This window comes from Chrysemys picta, chromosome 7 (assembly GCF_011386835.1).
Source record: "Chrysemys picta bellii isolate R12L10 chromosome 7, ASM1138683v2, whole genome shotgun sequence".
NCBI lineage: Eukaryota > Metazoa > Chordata > Testudines > Emydidae > Chrysemys > Chrysemys picta.
Window position 1 is genome coordinate 100934099 of NC_088797.1, and position 21595 is coordinate 100955693.

A 21595-nucleotide genomic window follows, 5' to 3' on the forward strand; every position below is an offset into this window, starting at 1 on the left:
GTTTTTCAATTGTTGGTCTCTGGTTCATCTTATTGTAAGCAGCAGCCTAGATTAAATAAATTGGTGGTGTGAGGCATTGTCTACACACAAAGTTACAATAGTTTAACTAAAATCAATTTTAAAAATAGTTGTTAACTGGTAAAAAAAAAAACCACCAACTCTTGTAGGGACACTTGTATCAATTTAAGACTGGCTTATGTCAATTTAGCATAAGCAGATTCCTTAAACTTAGCTAACCTGTAATACATTTTTAAATTGATACAAGTGTCCCCCCATGGGTATTTACACTTGTTTAACTACATTGGTTTTTAACCATACTGTTAGTTAAAACAGTACAAGTTCATGTGTTGCGAAAGCCTCAATCTTTTTTCAGTTTACCTCAAATACCACCATAATTGAAATCCTCCGTTAGCAGGTTTGAAAAGAAATGAAGAGTGGACTGCAATTTCCCCTTTTATAATGACCTGTTTAGTTTATGCTGGATGAGCAATATGCCTCATGCCAGAGCAGTTTGCACTTCCAGTGCCCTTGCTTTATCTGCGTTTGTGGAAAGAGGATTTTAGATTTCAGTGGGAGTTATGCATCTAAATATGTTTGTGGATCTAAATATTAGTATCTTAAATCCCGTACTCCTCTAGAGAACTAAATAGAAACAGAGTGCCAGAGCTGAAGGATTAGCAATTTATAAGGAAAACAAATGAAAAGAGAGAAACAGTAGTCAAACAAGCTTCTAAATCACAAATGTAACAACAGTGTGCATACCAAGAAAGAGACAGCGTAATCTATTAGAATTTGTCTTCCTTTAAAAAAAAAAAAAAAAAAAAAAAGTCTTACTAGTACAATCGAAAGTACTACATAGCTTGAATGCAAGACAAATTGTAACAGATTTCCCTTTGTAGGGAAACATTTCCTGTAGTGGTACTTGAAAGCAAACTAGAAATTACAGACACTCAACTGGATATTAATCAAATGTTTGTTTCCAGAGCTGCTAATGAGGCCAATGCAACAGAAGAGTCTGTCTCAAGAACTGTAAAACTGAATAAATCACAATTTTTCTTTATTAGCTATAGATATATATTTTTAAAGGTGGTGTACAGATAATCTCAGCAGAGGCTAGTTTCTCAACCCGTATGTCCTAATTTTAGATACCAGCGAAACATTTTAAGTTTCAAAGCCTATCAACTTTTCGCTTACTCTGGCCTACAAAAGTTTTATGATCCCATAAAATATTGCTTGAGCTAAGTTTTCTAAAATCTAAATACATGAAGGAATAAAAACCACCTCCAAACCACCACCACCAACTTCCTCACCCTAACCTCCACCCACCAAAAAAAATAATTCTGAAAGTATATACATATTCTAAGGTCTCAGTTCTGCAGTAAGAACTGTGCGGGCACTTCGCCCACGATCGGTCTCTTACAGAACTGTGGCCTAAGTGGGAAAGTGCAAGTAGTTATTGTCCTTCCAAAGGCATTTTTTGAGAAGTCTGGCATTAGCGGTGTCATTTTTGAGAGATATAAAAGATATTCAATTAAAGAAAATGACTCTCTCTCACCTATGCAGTTCATTCTTTCAGAGATATTACCCGTTCCACTGATTTGCTAAATACTTCATATGGGGAATACATTAGAACCCATAACATGTCTAAAAACAGAACGAAGTTTTCAAATGTGCCACTGTATATTTTATATGGATGGAATTTCCTTTGTTTTTAAAGGAAACAAGAGAGGAGAATTATTCTGTATTCCGTTTGTCCAGATACCACCAGAATTAACTATATATTGTACTTGTGAGCCTTATGAGCTGTGCAGATTTACAACATGTCTAGTGACGGAGATTAGGGTTTCTGTGGAACCGATTCATTCACTGTGTATTTTACTGCATAGCTAAGTTAGGCAGGCATGCACACTTTCCTGAGCTGTACATACTAAGAGTTTGGGAAGATGACACCACACCAAATGGACAGTCATTGCAGAATGCAATTTTGAATGGGCAATTACTCAGTCAAATGATTACTGAATTTTTACTGGAAAATTCAGACACTCCTTGATGAAGAATATTTCCATGCCAAAGTTCAACTTCTATCTCAATAATTTCAGTGCTAGATATGCCCAAAGCAGGCCTTAATGTTTTCATAATGGGACAGTGTTTTGTTTTAAACTCTTTTGCATTCCAAAACTGCTGAACCTAGTCACTTAACCAGTAGCTCAGCCCCGCTCCAGCAGGGTCAGGGGCTGCACCACATGGCTCCCAGAAGCTGCGGCATGGCCCCGCTCCGGCTCCTATTTGCTCCAATGGGAGTTTCAGGGGCGGTGCCTGTAGATGGAGCAGCGTGCAGAGCTGCCTAGCCGCACCGCCACATAGGAGCCAGAGAAGGGACATACCTCAAGTGGCTCCCGGAAGCAGTGGTAAGTGCTGCTCAGATCCTGCACCCTTGAGCCTCTCCCCATGCCTCAACCCCCTGTTCCAGCCCTGATCCCCCTCCCGCTCTCCAAACCCCTCAATCCCAGCCCAGAGCACCCTCCTGCACCCCAAACCTCTCATCCCCAGCCCCACCGCAGAGCCCGCACCCCCAGCCGGAACCTGCACCCCTTCCCACACCCCTGATCCCCCTCCTGCCCACCGAACCCCTCGGTCCCAGCCCAGAGCATCCTCCTACACCCCCAAACACCTTATCCCCAGACCCACCCCAGAGCCTGTACCCCATCCCACACCCCAACCCCAACTTTGTGAGCATTCATGGCCCGCCATACAATTTCTATTCCCCGATGTGGCCCTCAGGCCAAAAAGTTTGCCCATCCCTGTACTACAGCATGTAAAATTATAAACTGGATTGACTAAATCTCTCATAAGTAATGTTAAGTTCTAACAGTGTATAGACACACGCGACATACAAAAAAAAAACAAACCACACACCACACACTCATACTGAGCTGGCCATCTTTAAACAAGTACTAAGACTTTTCTTTTCTGCCATTTTTAAGGTGACCAGATGTCCCGATTTTATAGGGACAGTCCCGATTTTGGGGTCTTTTTCTTATATAGGCTCCTATTATCCCCCACCCCCTGTCCAGATTTTTCACACTTGCTATCTGGTCACCCTAGCCATTTTAAAATGCAAAATCCTTCACTAGTGGAGTGCAGGGGAATTATTTGGCAGAAGGGAAAGAAAGAAAGAAAGAAAGAAAGACAGAAAGAAAGACAGAAAGAAAAGGACAAATTCCATCAGACTCAATCCACACAAGTTTATACATCAAAAGGTGAAGTACAGTAGCAAAACAACATTTTAACGGAGACATTATCAGCCCTTTCTTACTATTACTGCTATCAATTCTACAAAAAAGTTTTCTGCCAAGTAGAGTTTTGGGAGAATAGGGGTTTCCAACTTTGGTCTTGGAACTTTACTGGATCACTGTTGTCACAGATTCCATTTAGGTATGTTTTATTTACGTTTTCGTACATAAAACTGTAGCTCACTGAGCTTTCATAAATTTCAGGGGCGATATAAATCATATTTAGAATTCTAGTTCAAGATTCAAAAATATATTCTCCTCTACCGTATTTTGTTCACAGGTGAGAACCATCCTTATGATGTCAACACAAAGCACATTGACTTATGCTTAAGTGTTTTCTGCCGCTACTACGTATAAACTTAAGTAATACAGTAGCTAAAAAAGCAAGTAGTTTGACTTCCTAAGAACCTGTATACTTAAAAAGAACTCTCTAAATGGAACACAAAATATAAAAACAATTAAGTTACAATGATGTCTCATCATCATCTGATTTACTAGTTTCACATAAAACTGGGGGTTGGATTTAATTTGTGGTTGTTGTACATAATGTTAGCTGTTGTGTTTAAGTTCTTTACAGCAATCTTCACTACAACAATATACAAATAAAAACAAAATCACCAGCACAATGTCTTTTTTCCACTTAAGAAAACAGAGTGATTATTGACAAATAGTTTTATCTTTTTAAAAACACTGAACACAGACCTATGCATCAATTGGAAATGTGACCCAAATTAGGAGAACTAATCTTTTTTTTAAATCCATCACAGCAACTGGAACAACTTTCACTTGTTGGGAGGGTCTTTTTTGGCTTCTTAAAAACACCATACAATTCAATATTTGTGCACTATAACATGGAGGGTGACCAGACAGCAAATCTGAAAAATTGGAACAGGGGGTGGGAGATAATAGGAGCCTATATAAGAAAAAGACCCCAAAATAGGGACCATCCCTATAAAATCGGGGCATCTGGTCACCTTAATAACATGATAACCAGGATACTAACAAAAGCAAGACCATTAAGCTACAACTGACATTCTTTCACTTGTTCTGTTATGCCTAGTACTACAGGCAGCTCTCTTATCAGTTTGATGTTACTTACTACATGTACAGAGATAATGCTCCTGGTAAGCTGGAGATGAGTGTGCTGCCAAAAATTTGGGTGTACATTCCAGGATATCTTAATTTAGGTCTTAGAAAAAGGGCAAGAGAAAAATATCTAAAATTCGCCAGAATTTGAATAAAACTCTTTAGCAGCCCCCAGGATCTTTTAAAGATTTTCCCCCCCCCCTCCCTAAAAAATTAAGCAAAGCTGTTCCTTGCCCCATTTCCCCTCAAATGTCTTTTTTTTCTTTCCTTCTTTCCTTTTAGCTGTTAAGAGCAGAGATCAGGTACTCAGTGTCCTTTCTTATGCAGTAGTTGAATACATGACTAACACACAGTGCAGGGAGCTGCTCTCCTTAAACTGCATTTGATATCATGAGAGACAAGGTGTGGCAATATCTTTTATTGGACCAACTTCTGTTGGTGAGAGAGACAAGCTTGCAATGACTGGCAAGGAAATAAGAACTTTGAACTCGGAGAGATTTTGAGCTGTGCCAAGCAGGGTTTTCTAGGGTTTATGCCGCCCCCAGCAAAAACAATTTTGGCTGCCCCCTGGCCCAGCCCTGGGCTCCTCGCCGCACCCCCCTGCTGCCCCAGCCCTGGGCTCTCCCCACCCCCCTGACCCACACCCCCCTGCCGCCCCAGCCCTGGGCTCCCTCCTGCCCCCCCACCATTGCCCCACACACACACACCTCCTGCCACCCCAGTCCTGGGCTCTCCCCCCCACCTGCACCCTCCTTCCGTCGCAGCCCTGGGTTACTGGTAACTCGCTCCCAGGGCAGGTCACTCAGCAGGAATTTTAGATGTGCACAGAACACAGACAGGATTGGTTCCCATAAGATTACAGAACTGCAGTAAAATGGAACAATTTTCAGCTTGTGTGATTGGAGGATATCTGGATGCATATTATAAGACTGTCCAACATAAATGAGGAAAAGTTGAGGTGCCTTTATTATTCTTTTGTTCCACTCTTTGTTTCTATGGGGAATTTGCCAATGCAATATCACGGTCTTCCTTTTAAACAAACAAACAAAAAGCAATGGCTGTTGAAAATAGCAATTCCAGTCCTAATAACCACTGGGAAGCATTTCTTGCTCAATTTTATCCTATTTTTTCTACAGCAAGTTACAGTGGATCAGTATATTTGATTTGGGAGAAATGAAGTAACAGCTGCCCAAACTGAGCCTGAGCACTCCTGAATTTTGAGGTGTTCAAATCTGGAAGGCAGGTGGGGGGGGGCGCTGTGGCTCTGCAGGGGAGCACGGCAGCATGTATGCAGCAGCGTGTCTGGCGCGGCGCAAAGCCAGACACGCTGGTCTGAGTGGCACGGTAAGGGGGCTGGGGGGTTGGATGGGGCGAAGGTTCAAGAGGGGCAGTCAGGGGCAGGGAGAAGGGGGGTTAGATGGGTCGGGGGTTAGATGGGTCAGGGGTTTGGGGGGGGGCAGTCAGGGGACAGGCAGCAGTTGGATAGGCCTGGGAGTCCCAGGGGTTTGTCAGGGGACAGGTAGGGGGTGGGGTTCTCGGGGGGTAGTTGAGGGGGTCTCAGGAGGGGGCAGTTGGGGCCAAGGAGAAGGGAGGCTTAGATAGGGGATGGGGTCCCGGGAGGGGGCAATCAGGGAACAAACACCAGTGGGGCTTAGATAGGGGGTGGGATCCTGGGGGGCAGTTGGGGCAGGGGTCCCGGGAGGGGGAGGTCAGGGAACAGGGGGGTTGGATGGGTTGGGGTTTCTGTGGGGGGCAGTCGGAGGGGGTGGATGGTGGCAGGGTGGGGCTACCCTCCCTCCCCATGAAGTGTCCTATTTTTAGAACGTTAAAATATGGAATCCCTACCCTTCAGATTGCAGCTCTCCATTCATAGCAGGCTGCAGCATGGAGGTCTCAGCTTCCTCACTCCCTCCCCCTCTTTCCTGTTGGTAGTGGCCAAGGGAATGCTGGGAAATGTAGTTCTTTCCCTGCTCCAGGGCTGGCTCTATGGGCAGGGAGCTAACCAAAGAACTACAGCTCCCAGGGCCCCCTGTTGGTTCCAGCTCCCATGCTGGATCCCTGCCGCCCCTGCAAATGGGCTGCCCCAAGCGCGTAAGGGCAGGAGGATAGGCAAGGATCAAGCAATAAGGGAACAGGAACAGAGCTAGATACAGGAGGCAGGCACAAGCAGGATCCAATGCAATCACAACAGGAAATCAGCTTGTTGCTCATACAAACTTCCTGTTCCTCCTCCTGGCTTAAATAATGTAGTTGGACCAAACCCGTGGAGCCAGGCGATCCTCCAGTCAGAAAGAGCGCCCATGGGTGGTGCCTTGGTTAGGGTTATAGCCCTAGTAGCTTCTCAGCCCACCCAGCTTCAGTAGCCATTGGGTGGAGGCCAGGATGTGGCAAGTGTCTGGGGACTCCCAGGCCTGGGTTCAAGATCCGGAACATCACACCCAGATGAATCCAGGCATTATTTATAATCACTTACAGAGTGCTCTAATCTATATGAACTGCAGCAAATCCACAGGGACCACTGCATCAGCTGGCAATAAGTACTGTGCCCCACCTCAGATATACCACCTACACAGAGGGGGGCTAGGTCTTAATATGTCAAACCTTAGTTAAGTCCTGCTAGTTAGGGCTCATCTACACTCTACTATTTTGGGAATCTCCCATCGTTATACAAACAATGCTACAGTTCCACTGATAGCAATGACAGTGGGCACAGTAATTGGACAGAGCTACAGATATCAGGAACCCAAGGGAGGTAGCACCATTTTGATAGCAGCTCCACAGACCACAGTTTGAGATCTAATGCATTGGCACTCAAAGGTGTAAAATATATTTTAATAGTAAAAGGAAGGGGAAAATAAAGACAGTAGCACAGTAATTCTCAAAATGGCACAGCCAACTGCTTCTGGAAGTTCATGGAAAAATTTCTAGTCAGTCAATCACACCATGCTGGTCTCCTCGACCTCTCCAGCTGCCACAGCACATTAAGGGAAGCTAAAAAAACATTACTTTCTTAAAATTACTTTTCTATGCAAGGGACTGTTGTAGTTGCCACCGAGATGTTATCAGTTGCCATAATTATGAATAGGTGAGAAGGTGGTCCTTGAGATAATCTCTCTATTAAGATGTGGTCTATACTATGAAAAAGTTTGTGAACCCCCTCAGCAGTACCTTTTTGAAGCCTACTAAGTAAGTCTCACTGTACTGAAAATGGTATCTGTAGTTGTTATACTTTCAACACTAAGAAGAGGATTAAAACTTGTGACTGGGAAACAAGGGATACTTACAACACTAGACCTGACTGCCTAAGTGTGATTCCTCAAACATTCATCTAGGTACAGGTCTCAAATGAATCCTCCTTTAACTCAACCTCTTCTCCCACCACAACAATATCTCATGACTATCCCCCCCCCCCCCCTCAAGTGTGGAAATCTGATGCTAAAAATATATTCTAAACCTGAAATTAACCATTTTACTGAGTGGAGGAAAAAGGGAGGGGGGGGGGAAGAGCGGAAGGAAAGAGAGAGCGACCAGAGCGCTCTATAAAAGCAGCAAATACATTTTTTTTAACCACCACCTGTAACCCTTTCCTCTCTTTTTTGTAAATACCAAACACCCACAGAAGAGACTTCATATAAGTAAAAGACTTTGAAACTGTTCAGTGGCAAAAGTTAACTTCCACATGAACTAGCAAATAAAAGCAGCATTAAAGTTTCCAATTTGTTTTAATCACAGACGACGGAATTTATAGTGACTCTGCCCTTTAATAAGGCACATTTTTATTTAACTAAGATCATTTATGCAAGGAGCGGAACAAGCTCTTCTGTAAATCACACACCCTTTACGTTACAGCCGTATCCTCAGGGAGATATTTACATAAGTCTGATGTAAAGCTACAGATAATTATTTGATAGCCAATACTTGGCTATACTTAATATAAAATACTTCTTCCCACACTTATTTAATAGTAGTGTAGTCTAGGCTAAAAGTTCTAAGATTCAGTTCAATCTACAGCAAAATAAAAAAGTATAACTTTTCTGAGGAAGAAAAGATGCTGTCATGGGATAACTGCCTTATCTATGGGAATGGCAATTTTTAATAAAAGGAGAATTTCAAGTTGCACAAGATATGGCTAAATGAAGCAAATATGTTTTCCAAGAAATAGAGCATTTAGCAACACAGTTGAGAAATATTTCCATTGCTTTAAACAGGTCTCACCCTCAATCCCTTTCCAAAATATATTGTTCCAAATGGTTGTAACCTACCTTAAAAATTAAAATTGTCTGTCAACAAATAAATTATCCAGAGAAGCGAATCAAATATTCCATAAACCAATTTCATTTCCCAAACTACAATTATCAGATTAATTCTCCAGCATTAATTAATGCTTTTTTTTTTCCCAGAAGATGTCAGCAGATTCAGCAAGAAGAGCACAAGAGATTATATTCCTCTCAAAATAGGTGTTCCCTAATGTCAGGGATTTATGAGTGTAATAGGATTGATCTTTAAAACTAGTCATTCAAAGCTTAAGTGAAAGACTCTCTTGGCCTAGCTTTGAAAGAGAAATAGCTGTCCTATTTTACTAAACCTATGCAGATTTTCAATATTATAATGCGTTTGCTTTTCTGATACAGAAATAGCAGCAGAAATATTGACAGGGAAAAATATATCTAGTAAATAATAAGGTATTTACAATGGAGAGGCTGCCTGGACTATGAAGAGATACAAAGAAAGTATCACTGCACAGAAAGGCCACACACACACACAAAAAAAATCGTTAAGGGGGCCACCTACATAGAAAACCTCCTCCATCTCATTATTGGAAATTTCAAACACTGCATCAGAATTAGGGGGGACAGTAGCCAACACGAATTTAACAACAAAAACTACTACATTTCTTATTTCAGAATCCACAGACCTCTCCTCAAAAGCAAGGGTTAGACATTAGGTCTAATGTTGTATGGGTGGGTTAGTTATCTATTTTTAAAAATGTCTGAGTAATAGAGCAGGCTACTCATTACCATAGTCATACTCATACCACACACACACACACACACACACACACACACACACACACACACAATCAATTTATAAGAAATATTCTACGGAAAACTAAGGCCCTGAAGGCTGACTGTGTGGCTCTACCAAGTGTTGCCCTCTCCACTTCCCCCAAACCACAGAATGGGCATCACTGGTTAGGCTTTAAACTCTGAGAACAGAGGACCTGGTCTCCTTGTATAGGCTGATCCAAAGCTCACTTAAGTCAATGGAAAGAAACCCAATGGCTTCAGGGGTCTTTGGATCAGGCTAGTCCTATACAAGTAATAGCAACCACAATAAAGCAAGAATTTTAATGCAGTTTCTCAAATTGGAAAGCTTATACTCTAAAAAAATTTCTTAATCGACAGTAAATTACAAACAAATCACTTCAAAACAGTGAAACACTATGCAACAGAATATAATCATGATCTGCTACAGATTACACCACCTCCCTAAAACACTACATATCCTCTTCAGCAACATCAGTTTAAAGACTACAGTATTAGAGAGAGATGACATCAGACAAATTATTCAAGCTATCGCTTCCCAGAATAGAAAGAAGCTCTATAGTTCTCTTAAAGTCCTGAAAAAAAAAAGCTAAGACCATCAGGACTACTTATTCTATATGGAGAGGGATATTTGTCCCCGTTTAAACGCAGACACTGTTCAGTTTCACATTCATGGTACTTTACAAGTAATAAGAGTAGATACTAACAAACACTGGCAATATTTTGCTTCCCAGTTTCACATGTATTTTAATGACAATTTCACAGTTTCATACCTGCTTGAATATTTAGCAATTGAAATGTGCCAGTTCTATATAGGAAGCACACCATCAGGAAACTATTTATCACAGCATTGGAATTCACTTATACTTGACATATTTTTGTCAGTGTTCTGTTGTCTTCACTTTAAGTATGTTCCATGCATTATTCACCCAACGCTGGACTTTATAAATACCTGAAATGCTAACTAGTGGATATTCTATTTTTGTTTTTTTATTTCCCAAAGTATTAAATGGCGTTCACTAAAACGTTTAACCCACAATTGCTCCATAGACATTCAACTTATCTCATTAAAAAGCACAGAGAAGCACAAATAAAAGAGGAGCCCACACTGTTCAAACTTGACACACCTTAAAGGGGCCTGATTTTCAGAAGGCGGACGTCCCAGCATTTCTTTGAAAAAAATCTCTAAGTGTCTTAAATTGGACACCCAAAAACTAAGGCACCCAAAAAAAAAAAAAAATCACTGACTGCTTAAAAATACATACTCATGGCCAAGATCTTAAAATTATTTTAAAAATTTACATTCTGTAGTACTCACATATGGAACTGAAATGCCCTACAATATACAAAAGATCTCTTTCTAAAGCTTAAAGACTCAGGAAAAAAGTTCTGCTCACTTTGCTCAGATATTGGTGCCCCTCTAAGAACTTCTAATAACCTTACATTTCTCACAGTGATCGTTCTCACTATGGAAGAAAGTCAAGTAGGACTAGAGTAAGATGCTGATCTCAGTCACACAAATGTAAATCACAAGTAAATCCACTGTAGCTAATGGCATAACATGTACAAATTTGGAGTAAGAAGAATCTGACTATTTGGGGGCAAATGTAGTATACGTGTCATTATCAGACCAAGATTCTGAAGAACGGGAGCCTAAAGTCAGGTTCCTATTTCTATATTTAAGCACTTGAATAAGTGAAACAGTTTTCAGAGTTCCTGATCACACACAAATTCTCACTGATTTTGTTGGGAACTCAGCACTTTTTTAAAAACCAAGCAACTTAAATAGGTGCCTAAATATAGATTTAGGACCCTAATTCTAGGGTCCTGTTTTTGAAAACCTTGGCCTCACTGTCTAAAAACCTCTTGTCTAGCTACACCCTCCATATGTAGTTATACAACTTCTGTCAATATTTACATTTAACAATCAGAAAAAGAAAGAAGTTACAGTATAAGGCTGTGCTTCATATGTGAGAACAAATACTTACAAGCTATGTTTTTGGGGGGGAGAGTAAGGGTCCCATAGTGGGTGTTGATTCATTTTCAGTCTATACAAATTTGTTCTAACAAAATTAACTTTCTGCATATCCAAAACACTATCCAGGGCTAAGCAGAAGCATGGTATGCAGGCCTAATGCTAAATATCTACATAGAACCTTGTTTTCCAAACCTTCATTGAAGGTGTAACCTCTAAGGTTGAAGCCTGGCCCAGTGGTTGCAGGCAATATAAGCATCTTCCTTAGATGTCTACTAGAACCCATGATTTTAGATTAAATTCAGAATCAGAGAATCAGTCAAAGCAATGGATGCACTTTCTTATTCTACTTGCTCTGATGAGGTTGTAACTTCCATAAGTGCTAAAAAATTGTGACCAAGTTAGTTATTGGCAATGTATTTGAATACAATAGTTCTTCAGTTCAAGGTTGCAAATATGATTTAGTAACAAAAGAGGGGAATATGCAATCATTTAATAATTACTGTATATACTCATTCATAAGCCAAATATTTTTGGTAAAAAAGTGATACATCAAAGAGCGGAGGTCAGCTTATAAATGGGTCTACACCAAAATCTGATGATTTTAAACTCTATGGAATCATTGAATTGAATATCTAATACATTGTCATTTTGTTTACATGGAGCCCCTCAGCTCCCTGTGGCCGCAGTTCACCGTTCCCAGCCAATGGGAGCTACGGAAAGTGGCTCCCGCAGCTCCCATTGGCTGGGAACGGCGAACCGCGGCCACAGGGAGCTGAGGGGCTCCATGCCTGCAGATGCTCCAAGTAAACAAAACGTCCCGACCCGCCAGCGACTTACCCTGATGGGTCGGGAGCCAAGGTTTTCTAACCCCTGAAATATATGGTCGGCTTATGAAAGGATCATACAGTTTTTGCTATTTTAACCTATCCATTTTGGGGGGTCAGCTTATAAACGAATGGGCTAATGAACAAGTATATAGGGTAGTCTGTATGCTACTCCTCACTGTGTGGCATGAAGAGGAACAAAAGCAAGGCATGCACATTATAACAGGGCCAAAAATATCACAGCGGAAGGAGAGATTTAGTTTGGTTCTAATGCCAATCATTTATGCTGGTGTAAATTCATGACAGTGAATTCAATGGAGCTACACTGGTGTAAAAGAGCACACAATTAGGTCTTTTATATCTAATTGTGCGGTGTCTTTTTTTTTTTATATAGTCCACTTTTCAAGTAACTGATGCACTTTCAAGAGTTATACTGAATAGATTTTAATATCTCCCTTAAAAATACTGGTCTTTGCAAGATCTTTAAGGATTTGTTAAGCATAAGCATTAATACTAGCATATTTGCTTTTGATTATGTTCAGCATAGTTTCCATATGGAAACTTACACTAAATTTCACTGGGGCTTTACTCTGTTTAAACCAACCACCCATTTAACATGATAAATATATGTAGATATTTTCCTATATCACCTTTATAGGTCACCCTTATACAGAAGGGAAAGAACTGTAACTTTTTCTCATGCATCACCCGCTTCCCTCCCTCCAATGATGATCATCACTCCTCTTTTCCTTTGTCTCCACTCCTCAGGTCTCACTTTGAACCTTGAGTGTATCTGAGAATAACAGAATAAAAGTAAGTAAATGAAGATTTAGACCAAGGAGGTGGGGAGTTGGGAAATAAGAAAAGCTTCCAACAGTGAGAGCTATTAAACTGTGGAACACTCTCCCAATGAAAACTGTAGAAGTTTCATAATTTGTAAACTTTAAAAATACATCATTGTAAGCCCTGAAGACCGTTAGAACAATTTTACACTAACCTTCAGAGAAGTACCTAAACCCATGGTTCTCAACCTGGGGTACGCGTACCTCTGAGGGTACACAGAGGTCTTTTAGGGGGTACATCAACTCAGCTATGTACTTGTTTAGTTTTACAGCAGGCTACATAAAGGCACTAGCGAATTCAGTACCAACTTAAATTCATACAGACAATGACTTGTTTATACTCTATACACTGAAATGTAAGTACAATATTTATATTCCAATTGATTTATTTTATAATTATAATGGTAAAAATGAGCAAGTGAGCAACTTTTCAGTAATAGTGTGGCTGTGACACTTTTGTATTTTTACGTCTGATTTTGTAAGCAAGTGGTTTTTAAGTGAAATGAAACTTGGGGGTATGCAAGACAAATCAGACTCCTGAAAGGGGTACAGAGTAGTCTGGAAAGGTTGAATGCCAGTGACCTATACAACCTAATATCTTCTCTCCACTCTATCCAGCCACAATGCACACTTCAATCTTTCTGCTAAAATTATCTGCAGTAACAAAATTTTGAAATGTTGACTTTTAAATTTTTATCATTAGGTTTCAGAATCAATACACCACTAAGGTGAATGGTGCAATTCACATCTCAGAGTTATTTTTCAGTTCTGTTTGCATATTCTGAAATACAATACTACACTGGTTCATATTCAGCATGTATTATTAACAACCATAATATCTAGAAATGTAATGTTTTAAAACCTTAAAATTCCACAGGAATAGATAAGGACAAAAATACTAAAATGACATTCTGACCTATTCCAAAATATTTTGAACTCTTTTACAGAGCTGTATGATAGAACAATTAAGAATTTCAACTGTAACTTCTTAAACTTTTCTATATAAGAGTTAATTCAAATCCATGTATAACTAAACTAAATTATAATTAAATTTAGATATACTTGTTCTGCATTTGTAGCTTCCCCATTTCAAAACAAAATCAACATTTTTTTTTCCTCCAGACACACTCCAAATATTTATCCTTGAAAGCTGCACCCTGAACAAATGCATAGAATAATTTCACTGTTTGTATTTGAGGCAAATCATATTCACGTTACTCACATGAGAAACCCCACTGGCTTTAATGAGGCTACTCATATAAAGTTTGTAGTCTTCAAAGCCACTCACACCTAGGAAAACTGACCAAAAAAAGGGGGGGGGGGAAGAGACAGAGGACGTTTGTAAAAATTCAGCATGCCAAATCACAATGCTTAGGAGTCAAAAATCTCTCAAATATGTGTGCACTAAGTGGCATCCTATATCAGTCAAATTAAAAACAAAAATAAGGTTCTTCATTAAGTAGAGGTAAACTGTACCCTTAATTTTACTACTCTCATTTTACCTTGTTCAAAATGTTAATAGGTTTTCTTTAGAAAGGGGAAAGGGAGATAGACTTTACTCCTGGAACTACTCAAGGAATAGAATACTGCTTCAGTAGCGAAATTACCAACCACTTAGCATTTCAGAAGTGATCATGTTAACTAGAGAAAGAAAGTCTATTGACAAAACAAGTCAGCTGAAAGGGGAATTTAGAAAATTTTATTCTCACATGTATATTATATACATAAATTTGTGTACACTATATATGTATGTAGGGGGAGGTACCCGGAGGTGGGACTGACCTGACCCCAGGAGTGGCCCTTGAAGGGGAAGAGGAAGTTCTATCCTCTCCAGCCTGGCAGGGACTAGCATCTGGAGTCTGGCACACAGTAGGGGCACCCCTAGCAGCACAGGGGAGATCAGAGCCACCTCCGGGAACCTCCCTGTGTCATAGGAAGCTCCATGGCTGCTGGCTGGGAGCCCAGCTCTAAAGGCAGTGCAGACCAGCATCTGGGGGTTAAATGGGCCTTGGGCTGGTGGCAGCAGGGGGGCGGGGAGGGGGAGAAGAGGAGATGGATCACAGCATGGGGGCCTGGGCAGTGCCCCCCCCTTTAAGGCTGGTCCTGCCCCCCCAAAAGTGATGACCCCCCTACACCCTGTGATCCCCCTACAATACCTTTGCGAGCCCCCACAACCCCTTTCGGGGACCTCCAGGGTTAGAACACCATGGAATTTCAGATGTAAACATCTGAAACCATGAAATTAACTATTTTAAAAATCCTATGACTGTGAAATTGACCAAAATGGACCATGAATTTGGTAGGACCCTAGTCATATGGTCACTGTCAGAAATAAAGTCACTTCTCAGAGCAGCTTAATAGAAACATATTTTTAAAATATAAAATAGACAGGAACAGGGTCCAGCCTCTTCAATAATATAATTCATCGTTTAAAAATATCATTAATAGTTTGCAGATGGCAAGAAGCATTTCTCATCACATAAAACTTCAGAGATGTTTTGCCAAGTAAAAGGGACATCACTTTCTTTAAAAAAAAAATTAAATTAACAAATAAGTGAAAACTAAGAAGAATAGTGAGATTACAAACCTTTTTGTTCGACAGCTCTGAGCTGCTGCTCCTGCTACTGTTATTTGATCAGGACATGCAGGTGAATGAACAACAGACACAGGGATGGATTTAAGTGGCAGGCCACAACTTCATTAATTTAACAGTGGTGAGGGGCATAATGGGCCCACCCTGCACTCTCAGATTTCAGGCATTTAAATGAGTCCACTGTAGGGTTACAGGATTCCCACCATATAACCAATAACTTGGGATAGACCCCCTCCTCAGTCCGTACCTAGGACTCAGAATCCTCTTGCTCACCCCTCTCAGGGAAGGGGACGGAGGAGTTAAAGGATACCAAGGAGGTACCTCACTCTTCTAAGACTTCAGGTCTCCCCTTCTGCTAAAGGCACAAGGTCCAACACCGAAACCCCAGATTTCTTTCGCCTCTGGGAACTGGCCCTTTCAGTCTTTCACTGCACTGGACACCAGCCACAAGTTGTGATGAGTTAAACGGTCTTACCTTTCTAATACTAAACTTTCAGGTCCTATGCCTTTCAACCTAATTGTGCCTCCATAATGCGTCAAGGAAGGCAGAAAAAAAAAAAGAACAAAACAAAACAAAACGAGGGCCGCAGCCAACTTGGTCAGACAGGAAAATATCCTTCCTGATACGAAACAGGTGATCTGTCACACTTGCAATATCCCCCCGCCCCCAAACAAACAAAAAACAACAAAACAGCTCTTCTACTACAAACAAGGGGAGGGTGAGTGTGGCAACAAGCTTTTGAAAAGCCTGGAACAAGTTTTAATAGACCCGGGGGAGGGGCAGCATGTGAAAGCCAATCAACCCACCCACTCCCCGCAGCCTGGTCAATGGAAGGTGAAGGACCCCAGCAGGAGGAGGGACCCAGCTTCTACATCACCAAGCACATGTTCTTGCTGCTCTCTCCCTTCCAGGCACTGTCTCATAGCTGCTGGTCCAAGCAACAGCCCCTGCCATTGAGATGGGGGGGATGCATTTTGGAGAGTCCTGTACTTCAGTTGCCAGTTTACTGATAGAGCTATCATGACACTGAATTACTTAAATATTTTACTGACAAGTTAGTAAGAAAGTGCCAATGATGAGGAACGTCCATGAAGGACATATTGAGTCTGCGGTAAAGGATTGGGAGATATGCTTCTATGTAGCAGCTCTGAAAACTGGCTTCCTGTAATCAGCCTTCACGTACACAGTAAACTGTTCACTGAATTTCTGTTTCATACTATTCCTATCCCTGAATAACATGTCACTGGCAAATAATGGAAATCTACAGTACCAAAAGCAGTCCACCTGGAAAATGGAACACAATAGTAACCACTATTTTGTTTTTGTGGTATTTATTTAGGGCCAGATTGTGAACCTTCTACTTACTGAACAGTTACTCACATTGAGTAGTCTCGCTGAAGTCTCAATATGTTCTTGTTTATTTAGACACTATGTAACAGGCAACAAAAATGTTCAAATGCTCTCCATGAACTTGTGCAGCTGGACGCTCCCAAGCATGAGTTACCTACAGATCTTCTGCAATGAGTGTACAGTAAATATTGGTTTGTCAGTAGCACTGGGAATGAAATTGGGCTTCATTAACATTGAGGCTGCTGGAATTTTTCTCCCTTTCCCACCAAGTAAATAATTTGCTATAGGCCACCTTCTACATCACACAGAGAATTAAAAAAAGAGTAGTCTTTGCGAGCGCTATTTTCCCATCTGTAGACTGAATGGTCTTTAGAGCAAAGACTTACTATGCATTTGTACAGTACTTAGTCCAGCAGTGCCTTAATCTTTATTGGGGCATTTAGGCGCTCCTGCAATAAATAACTAATAGTATTACATTTACACTAATTCTGTCTGTAATCTCATTTTAGATCATGGAAGTGCTAAGAAATTCTATGACATGTACCAGAAGCAATAAATAATAGACAAAAATTGTTCATATCATATCCATCCCATGGGTGAGGATTGGACAGGTAGGAAGAGCATAATTTAAAAAGGACTACGTTCCATTCAAGAAGTCACTGTTTCAAATAGAGTTCAAGGTGGCAATGGCTGAAAATCTTTACCCAATGTATTTTTTCCACTCTCTGAGAACTCAAATGTGACCAAAGACGCTTTCCTCAAAACTTCAAAATAAAAAAAATTGTCTTGCCTGTGCTGAGTGTAAGCAAGAAAAGCTTCAGCCCAAAGAGAATTTTTTTTAAAAGCTATGAGCATACAAATACAGGGTTATAATGAACATTAATTTAGCTTTAAGCTTTTAAATCAACCAAAGCTATAAGCAGTGATGGAAAATAGATAGTCAAATGTTGCAGTTTCCTTAAGTATTGGTGAACACCTAGCTACACAAAAGAAACTCCCCAGAAGACTAAATGCTATATTTAAAACGAAAGACTGAGAATATTCTTTACACTCTTTCCATTCCACTAGTATCTGTGGAGGATGTTAAAACAGAAGCTACTAAAGATAGACATTTTTAAGTTAGCAGGTCCAGATAACTTGCATCCCAGAGTTTTAAAAGAGCTAACTGAGGAGTTCACGGGACCATTAATGTTGATTTTCAATAAATCTTGGAGCACTGAAAAATTCCAGACAACTGGAAGAACGCTCATGTTGTTCCAATTTTTAGAAAGGGTAAATGGGATGAACTGGGTAATTATAGGCTGTCAACCGGACAACCTGGGCAAGAAAAAGGAGCAGCTGATACGGAACTCAATTAATAGAGGATTAAGGAGGGTTATATAAGGAACCCAAATTGATATGGGTTTATGGTAGTTTTTTTCTGGGGACACAGTTGAAGAAAATTATTGATGCCCACGACCCAATGGAGCTGGGGATTAGGGGGTTGGGGTGCAGGAGGCGGTCAGGGTTCAAGGTACAGGGTCTGGGAATGAGGGGCTTGGGGTGCAAGAGGGGCTCTGGGTTTGGGGGGCTCAGGGCTGGGGCAGGGGGTATGGACTTCCCTCCAGCAGCTACCAGTCAGCGGTGCAGCAGGGGTGCAGAGGCAGGCTTCCCGCCTGTCCTGGCACCGCCGATCACGCTGCACCCCGGAAGCAGCCAGAAGCTGGTCCGGCTCCTAGGCGGAAGCGTGCGGCTCTCACTCCCCGTCCCCCAGCTTAAAATATGGCCATCCAAAACTGGGTCTATCATATCTCTTCCATCTTCCCTTGGGCACAGAGAAGACTTCTGCCACACACACACACACACACACACACACAGCCCAACACCAACACCAACAAAAACACATTAGCTAAAGAATGAACAACCATTATGTAGAATTTGGGTGAATGTATAGTGATGGCTTCTCTGCCCCTGAGACTGTCAGTGTGCCCAAAGAAACTGATGCTTAACAGAAGGAAGAATGGTTTCAGAGTAACAGCCGTGTTAGTCTGTATCCGCAAAAAGAAGAACAGGAGTACTTGTGGCACCTTAGAGACTAACAAATTTATTAGAGCATAAGCTTTCGTGCATATGCATCCGAAGAAGTGGGCTGTAGTCCACGAAAGCTTATGCTCTAATAAATTTGTTAGTCTCTAAGGTGCCACAAGTACTCCTGTTCTTTTTTTTAGAAGGAAGAATATTTACTCATTTACTTTGGGAATTAATGCTAGGATATGAATGAGTTGTGAGTGCTAGTTTGAATTAGAAAGTACAATACTGGGTGTCATCTGAGAAAGCTCCCAACTTCAAAACTCATCTGATTGGATATTGTAGCTATTGGGAGGTATACCTTAATGAACAGAAAGACAGTGTCACCTCCTGCAGAGGTTCAATCTACATAGGGCTATAAACAGCTGAGTTAGGTGCTCTATAAACCTTGTGGTGCAGGAATAAAAGGTTGTTGACTTAAAATTCCACTGTAAGCTCTCTAATGTAGCCGCTCTAAGCCGATGGGAGAAAGCTCTCCTGTTGACTTCATTAATGCACCTTCAACGAGCGGCGGTAGCTACGTCGGTGGGAGAAGCTCTTATTTGTGTGGCTTGACTGATCAAGTTCTTCACAGTTTATTTATGATAACTCCATCAGCCAGGTTGACTCTCACAACCTCAATGAATCACTGTATTCTAGCTAGTGGATGCCGTGCCACAAGTACTCCTGTTCTTTTTGCGGATACAGACTAACACGGCTGCTACTCTGAAACCTGAATGGAGACTGTTATCCCTCCTGTTATCCCCAGCTGCCATCTAACATAAGGATCGCACTGCCTGGTTTACTAATTGGAGGATCCCTTCAAAAAGTCTGATCCTCTGCACTCGGCTAAGGGAGTAGAGTATATACACAGGCACCTTGATCTCTACTACTGGATGTGATGAAATGAGAGGCAGAGGGGATAACAAGATTTTCTGGATATGTTTCATATGAATGCTGGTTCATTCAAGAATGTGTGTGTATATGAGATCAGCTTCCCCCAACAGGCACCAATAAGAATTGGACTTTTGATTCTGTGAAGCCACGTGTTTTCCTTTTATGGCCATCTTCATTTTCTGTTAACATTCTTGTCAGATTAGACCTTGTACCTGATAGTAGTCATCTTCAACTCCGGTTTATGACTGACTTCCCCGACACCATGTCTCTGTTTATTGTTAAATATGTTTATTATGGTATTCCCTATGGACCACACAAACATTAGGCCACATTGCTCTAGGCTTGTACAAACACAGTAGTACATAGTACCTGCTCTGAAGGGGTTACAATCTAGACAAAAACAGGCAACAGGCAGGAGAAAGGGACAATAATTCACAAAAGGAGTGAACAATGGGAGGGTGTCATTTCCAGGCTTTTGGGAGGCAGGGTGATCAGGTGGGGATAAGATAAATGGAAAGACAAGAGAAGAGAAGCAGAAGGGGGGGAAGTAAGGGCAGATGTAGAGTAAGGTGCAGGTAAAGAGACAGTGAGCAAGGAACTCGAGGCCCTCGAAGCCCACACCCTATCAGCACAGAGGTGAGATTTCCTAGTCAAATCCCTAGACAATATTCTGACATTGTCCAAGGGCATACTTAAGTTCTTCTGCAGCTGCTCTGTCAACTTCAGTCTCTGTCAGGCTCCTCCCTGCAGTTTCTTTCCCCAAAGCCACAAGACCTTGCATGGGATGTTGCATGGGTCTTAGTGCCCCCTGGGGAGGGAGGCTGAGGTGACGCCACCCAGACCAGGATGTGATGGAAACTGCTCTCTGCCCATAGAGCCAGCAAAGTTCCACAGCAAGACACTTGACTGGAGCTAAAGGGACGCAGACTCTTCCTTTTTCCTCTGACATTTTTCAGCTCAGGTCTCTCCCTGAATCCTGCAGGGGCATCTGCTGCTCTGAACACCTCAGCTGGGGAAATGGAGCTGAGGGGGCAATCTCCCAAAAATCAAACAGCCTCAGAACACAGTTGGGAATTAGAGCCAAAACTTGGCAGTCAAGCTTTGGAACTTTCCTCAGAAAAGCAAGCTCTGTTTGAACCTGCCAGCTGCTGTGCAGGGATATTCTTTACGTGACTGACATGACTGGTTCTGCTCCCAGCATCAAGAAGGAAATACCCATTGTAACAGATCTGTGCATCTCAGCACAATGAATAGTCAAATTCACCAGTATACAGGGGCGGCTCTAGGCACCAGCAAAGCAAGCACGTGCTTGGGGCAGCCCATTTGCAGGGGCGGCAGGGATCCAGCATGGGAGCTGAGAACCAACAGGGGGCCCTGAGAACTGTAGTTCCTTGGTTAGCTCCCTGCCTATAGAGCCAGCCCTGGAGCAGGGAAAGAACTACATTTCCCAGCATTCCCTTGGCCACTACCAACAGGAAAGAGGGGGAGGGAGTGAAGTAGCTGAGACCTCATGCTGCAGCCTGCTATGAATGGAGAGCTGCAATCTGAAGGGTAGGGATTCCATATTTTAACATTCAAAAAAAAAAAAAAATAGGACACTCCACAGGGAGGGAGGGTAGCCCCACCCTGCCACCATCCAC

General features: G+C 41.7%; 1 protein-coding gene across 6 annotated transcripts in view; it reads right to left on the reverse strand.

The window, feature by feature from the left end:
* The window catches only part of INPP5A (inositol polyphosphate-5-phosphatase A), a 435774-nt gene that overhangs the window by 390051 nt on the left and 24128 nt on the right, over nucleotides 1-21595 (reverse strand). For 2 of the 6 annotated variants that reach the window (XM_065552136.1, XM_065552139.1), the window contains exon 2: nucleotides 14291-14367. The exons of the other annotated variants lie outside the window; for them this stretch is intronic. In XM_065552136.1, coding sequence (XP_065408208.1) covers nucleotides 14291-14326 — 36 coding nt within the window. In that variant the 5' untranslated portion in view covers nucleotides 14327-14367. The remainder of the gene's footprint in view (nucleotides 1-14290; nucleotides 14368-21595) is intronic. 6 annotated transcript variants of the gene reach the window in all.